General features: G+C 41.5%; 1 protein-coding gene across 2 annotated transcripts in view; it reads right to left on the bottom strand.

Moving 5' to 3' along the window:
* Nucleotides 1-16,237, bottom strand: part of Aoah (acyloxyacyl hydrolase) — a 227,048-nt gene that overhangs the window by 118,118 nt on the left and 92,693 nt on the right. For both annotated transcript variants that reach the window (XM_074065287.1, XM_074065288.1), the window contains exons 6-11: nucleotides 11,707-11,777; nucleotides 7,776-7,836; nucleotides 6,641-6,711; nucleotides 5,745-5,793; nucleotides 5,091-5,139; nucleotides 3,130-3,224 (exon numbers count right to left, since the gene is read on the bottom strand). In XM_074065287.1, coding sequence (XP_073921388.1) covers nucleotides 3,130-3,224; nucleotides 5,091-5,139; nucleotides 5,745-5,793; nucleotides 6,641-6,711; nucleotides 7,776-7,836; nucleotides 11,707-11,777 — 396 coding nt within the window. The remainder of the gene's footprint in view (nucleotides 1-3,129; nucleotides 3,225-5,090; nucleotides 5,140-5,744; nucleotides 5,794-6,640; nucleotides 6,712-7,775; nucleotides 7,837-11,706; nucleotides 11,778-16,237) is intronic.

Raw genomic sequence — 16,237 nt, 5'->3', positions numbered from 1 at the left:
CTGCATTCTTATTAAAACTGGGCGGTTGTCACTTTTTAACTGTTGTCTAACTGCCAGATCACAAGTGAATTGTTGCTTTAATTTATGTTTCTTACTACTGAAAATGAACTGTTTTTATCCTTCTTAGTTATGTTCTTGATCTTTAAAAATTGAAGTTTCTTTCTTAGCAATATGAAGGAACTCTGTTAATTAGAGGATTTAAATTTTCCCTTAGATTTTTATAAATGTTCTAGTTTTTCATTTGCCTTTTAATTTTATGAAAATTCGTCACTGTGTACACTGGAAAACTGTAGGTAATTACATTTAATGACTTTTCTTGGCTTCCTCTTGTAATATCAGGCTCAGAGAGACTGGAGTACTGATAGTACTTTTTTGTTTGCAGGGTGGTCTACGTCTGGTATATTTTTTGAGTCTTTGAATATTTCAGAGACTGAGTGTCAGTCTCTATAGCTTCACGTGAAAACAACAGCTTGGCAATTAGCACATTTTGGACACTCAATCTTCCCCCTCAAAGAAAGCCTTGTAGAATCCGATCTGCTGTGTTTTAAATTTAGTGTTGAGAGATAAGTCTAATGCCAACTGTATTTTCCCTCTTGCTTTGTATCCTACAGGCTGGCTGTTGGTCAGAATGATGGCAAGGCTTTTCATTCTGCTTGAAAGAAAAAAGAAGAAGCGGGACGTGATGAGGAGGGAACCTATTTTTTACTTTGGCCTGGTGCTTGGTAGGGGTTTTGGATTGAAGACAAGGATTTCCCCAAATCAAGACAATTGTCTTTTATTATTTCTTTAGTCACAGCTTCTTCTCTGCCTGATGTCTTTTCTTTTGCTGAGTTTCCTGTTCAATCCCCAGGACCCAACCTGAGTGCCTCTCATCGTTTCAACATTGATTTTTTCACTCTGTTGCCTTTTTCCCGAGTCCCTAAATCTTCTCCAGTGGGCTGCCTGGTGTGACCATTCTGTTTTCCATGCTACCCAGCTTGCTAGTCAGTATTGTCATTGTATTTTTACCTCTGCTAGTTATTGTTCCTCCTAAGACCAGTCTTCCTTGATCGTGGAAGGCTCACAGGTACAATCTCTTGTCAATTATTGTTGAGACTCTGAGTTTGATATTTCCTGAAATGTCACTCTCTTTCCTCCAGCAAGATTTTTTCAGCAGAACACTCTTTTTTTGAACATTTGAGCTTTTTCATATGTCTGGATGTTTCCTCACTTGCTCATCCTTTCAAAGGGATGTCTATGTTTGCCCAGTTTGGAGACTGTGAGGAGTGTTTAGGTTCATGTTCAATTTATTTAATTTGAGAAGAAGATATCAAGGAAAATTTATAATTTCTATAGTTTAATTTATCTGAATGAAAGTTTCAGTTTTCTGGGAGAGGGCCAAGGGAATTAACATCCAGAGGTGACTGTATGATGAGGGCTTCCTCATTTTGCCTAGGTCCCTTTTCCATGGGTAGGAACACCATCCCCTTCTCTAATAGACAGGGTGACTTTTGTCATGAGTCTCTTGTGGCAATGCTCTCATTTCTTTTTGAACCATTTGAGCCAAGTGCCATCCAGAAGCGACAGCCATGAGCTATTATTCCTTGTGCACTGGGTCAGACACAGGCAGGACTCCATGGATGTGAAACCTGTGAGTACCATGTAGTAGCGCAAGCTGGCTTCATCTCAATCCTTCTGACTCAGCCCCCCTAGTGCTGGGATTATAGGTATTCTCAACTCACACCCGAATTCCCCTGCAGGGTGAATAAGGGCACCTGTGGCTTTATTTTGCATGAGACCCTGCCAATTATGAATTTTTCTTTTTCTTTGTTTTTCTTTTTTTCAGGTACCAGAGTTTGAATTCAGAATCCCGTGCTTGCTAGGCAGGTGCTCCACTTTATAAGAGACGTCTCTAGATCCCTTGAGTGCTGTCAATTGTGTAGATGGCTCTGGCACAGATTTTGGCACATTCCCTGTGACAAATTGTGAAGCTGCAATCCCATGCAGCATCCCCTGTATCCTCTGCTGGTGCATGCGACATTCAGGCTGCCCTTCTTGTCCCATCTCATGTCCATTCTTTGTCACATCATTTCCCCAGGTGTTTAAACAATCCAAGGGGAAGATAATGGCTCTCCTGATCACGTGGCAAGTGTGTGTTCAGGTGACATACTAGAAACATACATACATTCTTCCACCCCACACAGTTGTCCCTTGGTATTGTGAGGGATTGGTTCCAGCCCTCACCTTGGATGCTAAAATCTATGGATGCTCACATTCTTCTATAAGACAGTGTAGTATTTGCATTTAACCTACTCGTATCCTTCTGTTTGCTTGAACTCATCTCTAGATTGCTTAGAATGCTGAGTACAATGTAAGTGCTGTGGAAATAGTTATACTGTGTTGTTCAGGGAATAATGACAGGATAAAAGTCTGTATGTGCTCATTACAGATGCAGCCATAGGCCTAACTTCATCTTCTGTCTGCACTTGGTGTGTCCATGGACGTAGAAGCTGCGGATATGGAGGAAGGGCTGCCTGTACTTATAAGTCAATCATTTGAGAAACACATGCAAAGTCCTCTCATGGTACCTGATGCTTGATAGAGCAATAAATATTGGCTCCCTTTCCCTTTCCTTGACTTCTACAAATCTGTCATAGTTTATAATTCTACCTTGTGATTTTTTTCATTTTTTTACACAAACCTTTCAGGACAGAGCTAGTGGTCTTCAGAAAGGAAAGGGAGGGTTGTCTGTCCCCTGTGCTCTTCAGGTACCCAATAGTCTGTCCAGCCCTTTCTTGCTAACTCAGATACCACCAAGCTGGAGAGGCTCCCATGTTCTCGTCTGACCTCCATGGGAAACAGGCACCTGGCTGTGTCCCCTTACAGCACTCACCACTTTCCTGACTCCCACCTGCCATCTTCAAGGTTTCTGGCAGCAGCTGGGCTGAGATGGGAAGGTGAGTAGGAGAAAGAAATGCTTTGCCTCCCTTTGCCTAGAACTCAAATGGCTGTGGATGTGCCTTTCATGGCAGATTTTGCTGAGGAGGGAAATTTGCACCTGTTTGGACTTGGCATCACATTTAGAGAGAGCAAAGGGAAACAAAAACAAAGGCCAGCACATCCGGAATGATTACTGCCAAAATTACTTACCAAAGACATCTGCGAAGCTGTGAGCCAGTTGGGAGGGATGTGAAAATGAGCCCCAGCTGAGTCTCCCAGCAAAATGATTCCCCTGGGCTGTGAACCTAGGCAGCACAATTTATTTACATTATTTATGCACCGAAGTCGTGGGGAGGCTCCAGATTGGGTAGCTATGAGAGCAGACAGACTGGTGCATTGCAACAGTGATGCATTGCACTTTTCATGTGTTGGAGGCTGTGAGGGGCATAGCATTCAGGGGCTGAATGAAATTTCTAGGCCATTGGAACTGCTAGCTAAGCTGTACGGATGCAGGTGTGCTTCCTGGATCAGCAGAAAACCAACTGCTGTACGACATCCTGAGTAAATGACGGATAAATAAATGAATCACAACTTGAAGAGAGTTCAGAAATATGCCCTAAATGTTGGTTCTGGGAATGGCTTTCTTGGAAAACATGCCAATTTCTGTTACAATTCTCTTTAATAAGAGTTAAAGACCTCATGGAGCAATTTTGATTTTTTTCAAAGATGTTATGGTCTTTTAAAGCCCTTAATCTCTATACAAAAAGTATTGGATGGACGATTCTAATTGATTAATGGAGAGATGGAAATAGAAAGGTCTCTGTGCAGCCTGTGTGTCTGGAGGTAGGAGTCACTTAATCTGATTCTGAGACCCGTCCACACAAATCACTCACTTGTGGACATACTCTTCCAAATCCCTTAAGAGCTTGGAAAATCAACTGATGCCTCTGAGCGGCAGAAGAGGGAGTCTCCTCTCCCCACCCCAAATCACTGAGGGCAGCCACAGGTTGACACAGCCTTACTGTGGCACACATGGAAGCCGCCACTGGGCCACACAAATAGGGACTGAGAAGGCCCAGGACATTCAGGAGGGCACAGGTGGGTAGAATGTGGAGAATCCAAGAGGCTTCTCACAGTGAATCCAGAGGGTCTAGGGTTCACCTAGAACTGCATTTATTTATTTGCTTATTTATTTTTGTTTTTAGCTGTACTGGGGATTGAACCTAAGGCCTCACGCATGCTAGGCAAATGCCCTGCCTGTGAGCCACACCCCAGTTTCAGATTTATTCATAAGTTCATTTATTCTTTTATTCAGCCAACAAATATTTCTACACTGCACAAATATGCAATTGCATTTACATTTTTCTATCCTCTTCTGGCCCCTCTGAGAGTTATGGACAATTAGACTTGAAATTGTTTGAAGGTAAGGATGGTATGGGTTTTTTTGCCTGAAAACACAGAGCCAAGTTTAGCACTTGGTGTACAACTGGAACAGTTTTCTAGGAAATACTTCTTAAAGAAATGAATGAATGAATAAATGCATGAATTATTTCTGAAAGTGAGGAGAAAAGCATTGTCTAACAGAAAGCAGTGATGTTATCTGAGGTCTTGTTTAAGACCCCATGGAGACTGTTTTCAGCACTGGTGTCCCGGATGTCTGTGGCAAATGTCTGTGGCATTTTTCTATTTAAAGTACAGAGCTTTTGCTCAGGTACTCGTGGGAGCTTTTGCAGGCTAGAGATTGGTAGTATCCCTCAGTCATTCAGGTGTGCATCTTTAGTCCCACAGACACAGGGACTCTCTGCCATCTGTGCAGGTGACATGAAGGACATGCAAATAATTAAAGATTTCAGTTATCACCTCTCCTTGTGTCCTTATTTGATTATTTGGTTATCTATCCTGCACATATTATCTTCCATAATGTTATTATGGAAGTTTTCAATGCCCAAGTAAAAGAGCCAAGTAAGCAAATTAAGTTTTGCATCTTCTAGAGTCTGTCTCCTTTCCTCTTTCTCCTGCCTTTTTCTGATCTATCATGAAAACAAATGCAACTTGGTAATCTTAAAGTAAGCGCTGGCCTCCTGCACTTACTCACAAGGTAGTCTCACTTCAACTTGACAACTAGAAAAGAACCTTCTGTTGCAATAAGCACACTGAATTTTAGTTCATACCTTCACAGAATTTCTTCTCATATGGAATTCCATCTTTGGGATCAACACCCTTTAAAAGAGAAATGAAGAGATTAGCAGTGTGTTTATAAATTTATGAGACACATACACTAAATCCTCCCCAATTGCCCTTAAAAGTACCAAGGCAAATCAATAGACAAAAATCCTTCCAAGTCTCTTGATCCCCTAATGCAACATAGCAATGTTCCCTGTGAGTAAGCTGGTTTAAGAGGAATTGAGGGCTAGAATAATGAGAGATCCAGACTGGGCCCTCCTCATCTAGTGATGGAGAGAACACTGAGACTCTCTCAGTCACATTCCTGTGAAGCCTTGCTAATCCCTTCATTCCGTTGGGACAGTGTGATGAAATGGGGAGTGGTGTGAGCATGTTTACAGCAACCCACACTGCTGTTGGAGTAAACCATCAGCACTACTGCCATCATTTCACTACAGCCAGTTTCTCCAGTTTCAGAATCCTCGTCAGGCATCTGGTGCTCTTCACGTGTGATGGAAATACTTTTCCCCATCCAAGCAGCAGCAGGAGAGTTCCCACAGGCTGTCCTCTGCTCCCTTAGGTGCGACTCAAGCAAACAGGCAGTGGGGTTTTGAGGAGGGAAGAAAGTAAGAGAGGAGTTAAGTTTGAATTCAGTCACTTACCCAAATACCATTACAATTGGAATCCTGATGTACATCCCAGTTGTCTGGCCTAAGAAGAAAACATCACCATTGATCTTTGGCATGAACTTAACACTCAGTAAATGCTAGTTTCATGAATGAATGATTTTCACACAAAATGCCACTGAAAGACAACAGTGTTCTTCGAGAAGAGGGCCCTATGTCACTATGTTTTGACACGCAGAAACCTCCACTTGGTCTCTCTGTACTCATCTTGATTTGGGGCATTTGCTGAGACTCCTGGACTAAAGCCAGTCTTTTTGGTGACTGGGTCTACTCAGGTTGTGTTGTGACACTGCTGGTGAGCATAATGTCCAAATCTGTGGTCCATTTTCTTTAGATAGATGAAGCCAGCAAAACTGTGCTTCTAAAGTGCCTAAGCATTGATTAAGTTAATGCTGAGTAAGTGAAGGGTGCCATATTCATTTTTTGACATCAGAGATATGATGGGCTGAGCATCAGCCCAGGACTCAAGTGGAAAGTGCTTTCTGTTCCTTGGAGCCTTCTCTTTGTTGCAGTAGGCAGAGTCCTGGGCCCACCAGACATGTAGAATTTGTGCAGGGGTGCTGTGTGAATGCCCAATCATGCCTGTGTGCTTGTTTCTCCCGGTAGACTGTCGGCACCATGGGAAGGGGCATATTTTTATTTCATTTACCGCCTAACATGATACAGACTGCTTTCCAAATCTTAGTTGCTCAGTGAGCATGTCTTGGACAAAGAAACGAATGAATGGTGGTGAATGAATGAATGGTGGTGAACAAATGAACAGAGGTCCCTTCTCTCTGCAAATGGGATCTCCTAGGCTGGGAGGAAGAATTGTGTCTACTGACTCCTTTCTAGGAGGCAATTTTCAAAATCAGCTGGCAATAGAGAATTACCTTCTGCCTGGGTATGCTGTCTTGTCACTGTCGTTACAGTCTCTCCCTCTCCAGTGATAGCCCCGCAGTGTCTGAAATTGAAGAGCACACACAGGAGGAGTTCAGCACTGCTTGATGCTACCCAAGGAGAAGGTTAATCAGAGCTGTCTAAGGGGTATTGACACCCTCAGATTTTAATTTAAATACAGACTGGGAATATTAACAATCACTAAGAAAATAAGATTAATATAAGACATGAAGTATGAGGTGCTATGTAACAACACCAGGACCAATAACAGGTGGGGGGAGTGTGTGCACATGTGAATGCAGGTCTTCATCCGTGTGAATGTGGCATTAGGTGTGAGTCTGCGTGTGGGGTTGGGGTGTGTGTGCATGCGTATGTGTATGTATGGAGTGTGTGTGTGTGCATGTTGCAGATGTGTACATGTGTGTGTGATATGTGTGTCTGGTTCTGTGTGCATGTGAATTCATGTATGTTGGTGAATATGAATCTCCATAAACAGAAGATCATCCAACTTCCAAAAATTCCTCTGCCACCTACCAATCTTCTCAGGTTCTAAAACTGTTCATTTATTGGGTCAAATGATTAATCATTTTATTGGACAATATAAAAATAATCTAGCTCAACTGTTAATCATGTAGATATATATGTTTCTGACTGATTTGGAAGAATCATGAGTCACAATTATGTCAAACAATGCTTTTCTGTCCCCTATTTTCAGGTAAAGATCTGATGTGGCCCACACTTTTGGAGTTTGTAACATGTCACTCACTTGTTTGCTTCCCCAGAAAACACCTTGCTATTCTATCAGTTCTGAGCCAGACACACACCACCCCACAGAAATACTTTTATAAAGTAAGTGAATGTAGGTTTATGAATTTCCAAAATAATTCACACTGCCCTTCGAGGTAACTGTAGTCCCCACGGAGAATTCCAGCAGGGAATGAAAACAACAGGAAACCGAAAGTCTGGGTTTAAGATGCAGTTTGATGGCCTACGCATCTGAAGCCAAAAATGATTGAAATTAATATTTCACGCAAATGAAATTCTGTCTTTTTTTAGTAGTAAAGGAAAAAAATTTGGAGGAAGTCATGTAATATTCAATGAACATCTGGTTATTTGTAAAATACTTACTGGGAAAACACTGTGTTTGTCAGAATCTACATCTTTGAATGGCATAGAATTTTTAATAGATCTAAAAGAAAGAAAATAAAACACCCAGTGAGGTAGAAAAAAAAAAAGAAACGACGCTTGTGAAAGCAAATAGAGACACTTTCAGACATAACTGCATGGTTTTATATGACAGAGGGTTAATCTGCTAATCATGCAGAATCTGCATGTTGTGCCACCGTGCCAGCCAAACTTTGCCGATCTCTGCTCTCCACTCAACAGAACTGTTTTCTCTCGTTATTTAACTTGGCCCATATGGGAAGCGAAATAATTGAATTGGAGTTGTAGAGGGCATGGGATATTGATGTTGAGATCCCCAGGAAACAGGAGAGTACATTTTGGGTCCAGTCAATGAATTCAGCACTACAAATTGAATTTGTGCCCTTTTACACATTCTATTACAGAAGTCTTTCTTTAATATTTTACTCTTTTCATCCATATAGTCTGAGAATCTTAGGCATTTTTTTTTTGTCATTAGTTGGAAACTTTCATTTCATTTATGAGCTTGGGTGACCAAGGACCCAGATGTGGTAACTAATCCAGTTTATGCCAAAGATACAGACACTTCACCAGGGAGGACATTTCTGTGGTATCACTTCCAGACTTTTCCCAGCTTCTAAATGGCAAATGCTGATTCCCATCTAGGAAATTGCAGAGTCGTGCAATTGCAGGACAATGTGAGACTCTTCTTTGAACCTAAACTTTGGAGTTAGTAACTTGGCTCTATCTAGGATTTATTAAATGGTCTTTTGAGTCAAGAGCATCTGAGTAGTTCTGAGAGCCACAAGGCAAATGGATGCAATCCCAGACAGTGGGCCAGACATTTAAAACCCATTTGTTCATCTAAAGAATAAGGCTAAGTGTTGGGAGGGGGGTGTCAATGAGAAATGCTGGGTTCAAAGGTCAGATTTATCTATTACCAGCTTTGTGACCTTGGGCCAATGTCTTTACCTATTTTGAAAGGGAACAGTAATGGTGCCTGCTTAATAGGGTTGCATTTACCACAGTCCTTGGTGCATAGACAGCACCAGATCACTTTTAGTTATCATTATTATTACTGAACCACAGGTTGTTTTGAAGAATAAATAAAGCTGCATTTAAATGTGTTTTGTAAGTCATAAAACATGGAACATGTTGTGATCTGGTGCCAATTATACTCGAAGCACATTGATTTTTAAAAAGAAGAAATACACACCAGTTTTGCTTTTTTTGTAAAAGAATAATTTCCCTTTCAAATTGGGCCAAGAAAATCCCTAGCCCCAGGTGTTCTTACATTCAAGTTTTCAAAGGTGGTTCAAATGATGCATTGTCATTTTGACACTGTTTGGTCCTGTTGGCCCATGTTATGCATTCATCAAGAAGAGGACAGGGCTCCCAATTCAACAGGAATGAGGGCCTGATGAATCGATTGGGAGCCTGGGGGAGCTGGCAGCACCAATCTCCCCACATCTTCTTTCATGTCTGAAATTCCCTTCTCCAAACATCCTGATGCTCTCTGCATCTACCCCCATTCACAAAAGAGGTGTTGCTACTGTTCTTGGGATACAAGCCAGCACTTTACACAGCTGGCTGCAGGAGCTCTTGCTGACAGAAGAGCCAGGAAAAGTTTGTAACTCTTGGATTCTTAAGAAACTCTGAATACGGGTCAGAATCAGCCACCTCCTACTCTCTCAAGACTGGAGATTTCCAGTGGATTTAACTCCCATGAATCTCAAGGGATGAAGGATGACAAGTCATAGGCAAATTTTGTTACCAGTTGAATTTTGCTCAGGAAAAAGATAGGTCGAACTTCTAACCCCATCACTGTGAATGTGACCTTACTGGAAATAGGGTCTTTGCAGATGTAATCAAGCCAAGGTGAGGTCATTAAGGTGACCCTCTAACCCAATATGACTGGTGTCCTTATAAAAGGAAAAGACACTCAGGAAAGATGGCCATATGAAAAATAAAAGCAGAAATTGTAGTGGTGTAGCTGTAAGCCAAGGAATGCCAAGGATTGATGGCCACCACCAGAAGCTAGGAAGAGATAGGAAATGATTCCACCCAGAGTGTCAGAAGGAGTTTGGCCCTGCTGTCACCTTGACTTTTCGCTTCTAGCCTCCAGAACTGAGCGATCATAAATTTCTGTTGTTCTGAGTCACCTGGTTTGTGGCATTTTGTTATAGCAGCCAAGGGAAACTAATAAAGCCTTTTAGTACAGACGTGCAGTCTGTACTGACTCTCACCTTTGAGCATTCTTGGGTCTAGCCTCCCCTCATGAAAACCAGGAGGGAGAGAAATGGGAGGGAAGGAAGAAGGGCTCGTGAGGGAGAGCAAGAATAAAAGAGAGAGGGACTCAGGCAGATGTTGTGGCCTAAAGGAATGTCTCACAGTCATCAAAGCATTATCTGTACCTGTGGCATTTTTAGTCTGGTTCTTGAGTGCTGGACAAGACAGTCAGGAATCCAGCATTGGGTTCAGTTGCCTAAGACTTGCCTGAACATTCAGGAAAATGCAACACTCTTTCTAGGCCTGGAGGAGGGTCACAGAATCTGGGTTTTAAAAAGCTCTCTCATGATTCTGAGGAAGAATCAGAGTTTAGTTTACATTTTAATTTTAGATATGGAGAAAATGTGACTCAAGTTCTTTAAATGGATGCAAGAAGAAGCTTTGAAAGGGAGTCAAGAATATGTATGTCCCCAAAAAACATAAATGGTCAAATACACCTGGGGGCATTTGTATCTCAGGTCGTCGGTGGACTAGGTGAAGTTACTTCTTTAAGGTTCAGTTTTCTTCTCTGTAAAATGGGACTAATAATAACCCATACCTCACAGAGTTGTTGTGAGAACTGAAGAAGAAAATGTGCCTTGATTTCCTAGTAGCAACAATGGCGGCAGCAAACACATTAGAAATAGCTGAGGAGCTAGTTTGGATCCAGAATGTCCCCAAATGCCCATGTGTGAAAGGCTTGGTCTCTGCTTGGTGCTATTGTAAGGTGGTAGAAACCATTAAGGTGGGGGAGGTGCCTAGTGGGATTATATAGTTAGGTCATTGGATGAGTGCCCTTGGAGGGTTTTGTGGGACCAGCAGAGTTCCTCCTCTTTTCACATTCAGCCATGAAGTGAACAGGTCTCTTGTTTACCACATGTGACCGCCATGATGTTCTGTGTCATCCTAGATCCAAAGCAACAGGCCCAACTGGTCATGAACTGAAACCTCCAAAACGGTGAGCCAAATAAACATTTCCTCTTTCAAAGTTGGTTACAATAACAGAAAGCTGATTAACACACTGAGGAAGGGAGAACCTAGGTTATTTTGCCTCCAGCCCAGTGTCCCTCTAAGGTCACTGTCTCTTAGTGTTCTGGAACAATGATTCTGTGACAGTAGCTTTAGCTTCAGACCCAGAGTGGAACTGAAGTATAGAATTTTAAACTGAGATATGTGAAGGGAGGTTGGGGGAGAGGTGAGGTCACTGGCAGCTCCAGACAGTCTCTTTGTACTTGGAATCTTGTTTGGATGAATCTGAGCCAGACTTTTCAGGTGCCTTTCACTAAAGATGTTTAAAAAGTCCCAGTCATGATCTGACATGGTCTGTATCATGGCAAGCAGGGACTGTCCCCAGGTGTCAAACAATGAGTGCAAGAGTTGTACGGGAAGCCCCACTGTAATGCTGCATTCTAGTGTGAAGTACACGTCAAGCTTTTGAGTTTAAAGGTATGGCTGCAATCAATGTATTTCCAAAATGACATTATTTGGAGCTAATTCGTCTTCTAGTTTCTGTACAAATCATGTTTTGAGTAAGAAACACTGATACCTTCAGAAAGATGCCTTTTAAATGTGAAGATCACTTTAGTTATCTGAAAACAGGGACAAGCAAAGATGTCATATACTTGGAAGGTAGAAATAGTATACATACAATTTAATTTTCTGACAGATCTTGGCCAAAAACGGGAGTGAACAAATATCTGAACTGCTTCTAGGATATTTCTGGAGAGAAAAAAAATGACAATAAAGAGTTGTTTAGTTCAAGGAATGATTCCCCACTTATAGGCCCTTCTGTAATCCAGATTTCTGGAACTTTTTCCAGGAATCTGGCTCCATTTTACTTATCTAAATTTACCTTTTGTTTCTGTGCCCACACTCTATATTCATCCCACCTCCTGCACCCGCTTCATTCAGGTTCCTCAGTCTGAAGGGCTCTCCCCTTTTACCCAGCTGCCCATTCCTACCTTCATGGCCACTCTCACATTTCAATTGTACTCTGACTACATCCCTGTACACAAATGCTTTAGAAAAAGGGATTGAAAACAATAATAATAATAATATAATAATAATAAATCACTTTCAAATAAAACAATACTATCCTGTTATGGGTAAAATGAATACATTTGATGGCTTAGAAGAAGGAAAGTCTCTTTCCCAGGCAAACAGAGAGGTTTATAGAGCAAAGGGATTTTAGACAGTGGTTTCCGTAAGAGCCCAGATGTATGGTAGATTAAACGCTATGGCTTTTTATCAATCAGTGTTTTTAGAAAGTTAATGGTTCCCATGATGCGCCCATCAAATGAAAGAAGGAGGAGACAACAGAGTAGAAAAAGTTGGGAACCAGCATTTATTAATGAAGGGAGAGATACAGTCCAGCCCACAGACTCCTGCAGGAAGCCATGAGTGTATTATGGCAAATGGCAATATTTTTATCTTGAGAAAGGAGAATCAGCACCTTTTTCAGAATATAAATGAGTATGGAAGAGTCCTTAAGATGCCTGCCCAGAATTCTTGGAGCAGAGGAGCTCCCACCTCTATGTAAGGCAGGGAGGTTGTCTTTGCCTTCAGCTAACCATCCAGTGGGTGATCTGGATAGATGTCCCAGCTGTTGGCTGGTCCTCAGAGGTGGAGGGATTAGCAGGGTTCTCTAGGAACACAGCAGAGGATGCAGATGATCCAGAAATCAGTTGGGAAGGAAGTCACAGATGTCCTGAGGTGTTGCAACTCAAAAAGGAGACTACAGTCTTGCTAAAGATGCAACCCTTCCCCCACCAGCCTCCTCTCCTGATCTCCTAAGTCAGAAACCCTGTGGTGAGTCCTGGTATCTGTCCTGTTTCAGCTTTTCAGGTCATTCCAGTGCCATTCTCCAGGGTCGTTCTGATGTCCACTAAGACTTGAGAACCACTGCATTAGATCCTAGCTGTTCAAGGTGTGTTCATGCCTTAGGACACTGCTACCACCTGGGAGCTTTTAGAAAGGCACAGTTGCAGCCTGCACACCCTCACCACCAGACTATGAAAGGCAATCTATGTCTCCAAGGTACACTAAAGCCAGAGAAGCCTGGATCCTGGCAGAGGGAGACCCCCTGCCCCAGTGCTGTGGAGGTAGGAGAAGGCTTGGTGTCTTAGGAGACCGACAAACATTTCAGCCTGGCTGGAGCATCGTGAGTCCTAGAACAGTGTAAACCAAGGAAGAAAGGCGACATTATGACAGGCTTAGGATGCAGTGGAGAATCTTGGGAGGTGTCAGGTAAGGGAATTGCATATGTCTCTTGCCTGGGCCAGGAGGGGGGCTGGTAAGGGACAAAATTGCCACCACTGGTATAAAATGGTATGGAGGATAGTGGCAGTGGAAAGAAGGGGTGTTTTTTTTTTAAATAGATTGAAAATCTATTTAACAGATTTAAATGGATATTTCACATTCACATTAGTAATCCACACATGAGCAATCTTCAAATTCTCTAACAATGAGGGAATTGCAAGTTAAAATCACAGCAATATTTCAAAGTACATTACATCCTTGTTTGTGAAGTTAGAATGAAACTCACCGAGGCTGGGTAGGGTGGATGGGGTAAAAAAGAGTAATAAAGGGGTTAATCTCATTAAAATATAAGATATTCACAGATGAAATACCATGACAAATCCCCTTTTAACAATAAATATGCGTCTACTGCTGGAGCTAAGGAACACATCTGAGTCCAGGATGTCAGAGCACAAGGACATATCTGAGCCCAAGATGAACTGAAAGACTTGGAGTCTGATTGAGATCAGAACTGCAGACACACTGTAAAACACACATCAGCATGCAATTATGCAAAACATTAGCGGTGGTTTGTAAGTACAGACATATTCTGAGACCCAGAGTCTAAAGTCAGGTTGCATTTGAATGCTTAAGTTACTTCTTTTAATATTTACTTTAGTCTGAAAGACTTGGTCTAATTATTCTAATGACAATGTAGATTTTAACACTGATGATAACCAACATATAAAAATTATATGAACAGTCTTATAATTACTATACAAGAGATATAATAGAATAAAATTTTATAATTGCACAGCTGTTCATTGTCAAAATCCAGCCTGAAGGCTGCAGCTGCCATTGATATTCATTGTGCAGAAACAGAGGCTGGGAAGTGGGCCATGGATAAGTAGGTAGCTTGCTTAGGGATGTGTGAGATGCAGCAGTTTTGATGATCTGGTCTTTTCATCACATAAAATGGGAAAGACAATGGTCTTCAAACCATCCTCCTCCCTCCAGACAATTTATTTGCAAAGAAAACAGATGGACCCAGAGTCATACTACAGAAGTCCTTGCTCACACATTGGCCAGCCCTTCCTTTCAGTTTGAATGTTGCTAGAGGAGACAAAAATGTGGGCTGCTAATAACTCAGGAATGGATTTAAAATATTGCATTTGGCTGCATCTAATCTCATCTAAGAAGAAAGTCTCAAATCTGGGCTGTCCCTGGAGGCAGTAGTCAGACATCTTCACGAATATGCAATCTATCAGCCAGCTTCTACTTGCCTTCTTAGAGTCCCCACACACCACCTTGCTACATGGATGCAGAACAACAAACAGCGTTCAAATAAAGAAAATTGGGGTGAATGACATAAGTGGAAGGTCAAAGGGCTCAGTAACCACTTTTCTGTACACAGCTCACCTGAAATTGAATTTCTGCATGATGAAGTGCTTTTCAACACTTTTTGTGTAATGTATTACCTAGATTTAATTGGTTCTGGCTGGGGTTTGGACATAAGCAATTTTTAAAGGCTCCCCAGATGCTGCTATTGAGCAGGTAGATGTGTGATTAAGACCCTCCTGTTTGGCTGCACAGGCTGTTCCCTGTATGATTTCAGGATCCACATAGCCTGTGGTATGAAGGGTGCTACCTGAAGTTAAGCATGGTGGAGTCCTGGTTGGAAAGCTACTGGCATAGCAGGAAAGGCATTAAACTTGCAAAAAGCTAACTCAGGGTTTAAATGATGCCTTTCTTATTTACTAGATATCTAGTGTGACTAAATTACTCAGCCTCAGTCTTCTCAGCTGTAAAATGAGTTTGATAACAAAAAATATTCAATCTACTTCGTAGAGGTGAGAATTAAATAAGATTATTCCATAATTCAGGTACTGTAAGTGTTTGGAGACTCAGCACTCTCCCAAATCCATTAAAAGCCCTCAACGAGCCTCTGAGCACCTCTGAGATCCAGGCCTTTTTCCGGAGTGGGTTCATTCCCTTCAGTGATACGTAACTTTCCTCCAGTCTGGATTCTCACAGTCTGAAAGGCTGTGTTGAAAAGCTATGTAACCTACTGTGTGCTGCTGTCTGTTCCAGCTAGGTCTGCTGCTGTCCTAGCCTTCATGGGGGGATTCATTGCAGCCAATATTCTCTGAGCAGTTTTTCAGACATGCTTATTTGCATTTTCTGATTTTTCCTTGATAGTTTTAATCTGCAGAGTAAATAATTGGGGGAGGCTCCTGGGTTTTTTTTTGTTGTTGTTGTTGTTGTTGAATTTTTCTGTAGATTTTTTTTTGGCTTCTTGCAAGTAATTATTGGAATCTTCCCTTACAAATTATGCTTTCAATTCTGGTGATAGAAATAAAAAATTGTAAAGTCTTAATTAGCCTTTGAGTTAATGCCAAGCAGTTTGTGCTAGTAAAATAAACAATGCTTTGAAAATAAGTCTTAGACCTAAGTTGAAAAGAATAAAAGACACATTCTATTATTCTCCCTTCTGCTCAGAGCTCTGAAGCAGGTGGTCTAGGGTTTCTCACAGTATTTCAATTTCTTATCTAACAATTTAAGTAGATTAGCTGAAGTAGCTACTGTCAGCCTTTAATTATTCACTGATTTAAATAATGATTGGTGAAGCCAACATTGTGATTAGTTAATCAATTATGTAGAAATGCCTACATGTTGCCATTAATCATGAATCAGCCTTATACATCAAAACTCACATGACCCCCTATAGATTGACAGCTAAAAATATTGTGCAGGACATACTTACACTAAAAAATCTATTCATTGCTTGTGTACAATTTAAATTTAACTGGACATCCTGCATTTTTATTTGCTAACTCTAGTAAGCCTCGACATAAGTGATTCTCCCTCCCTTTGTTTCCATGTTGCTAAATCAATAATACCTTAAATGCATTGTGTCAGGTGAATGATGAGATAAGCCAGCT

This window comes from Castor canadensis, chromosome 2, assembly GCF_047511655.1.
Source record: "Castor canadensis chromosome 2, mCasCan1.hap1v2, whole genome shotgun sequence".
NCBI classification, from domain to species: Eukaryota; Metazoa; Chordata; class Mammalia; order Rodentia; family Castoridae; genus Castor; species Castor canadensis.
The sequence above is the reverse complement of the archived record's forward strand: the minus strand, read 5'-3'. Positions and strand labels throughout refer to the sequence as shown.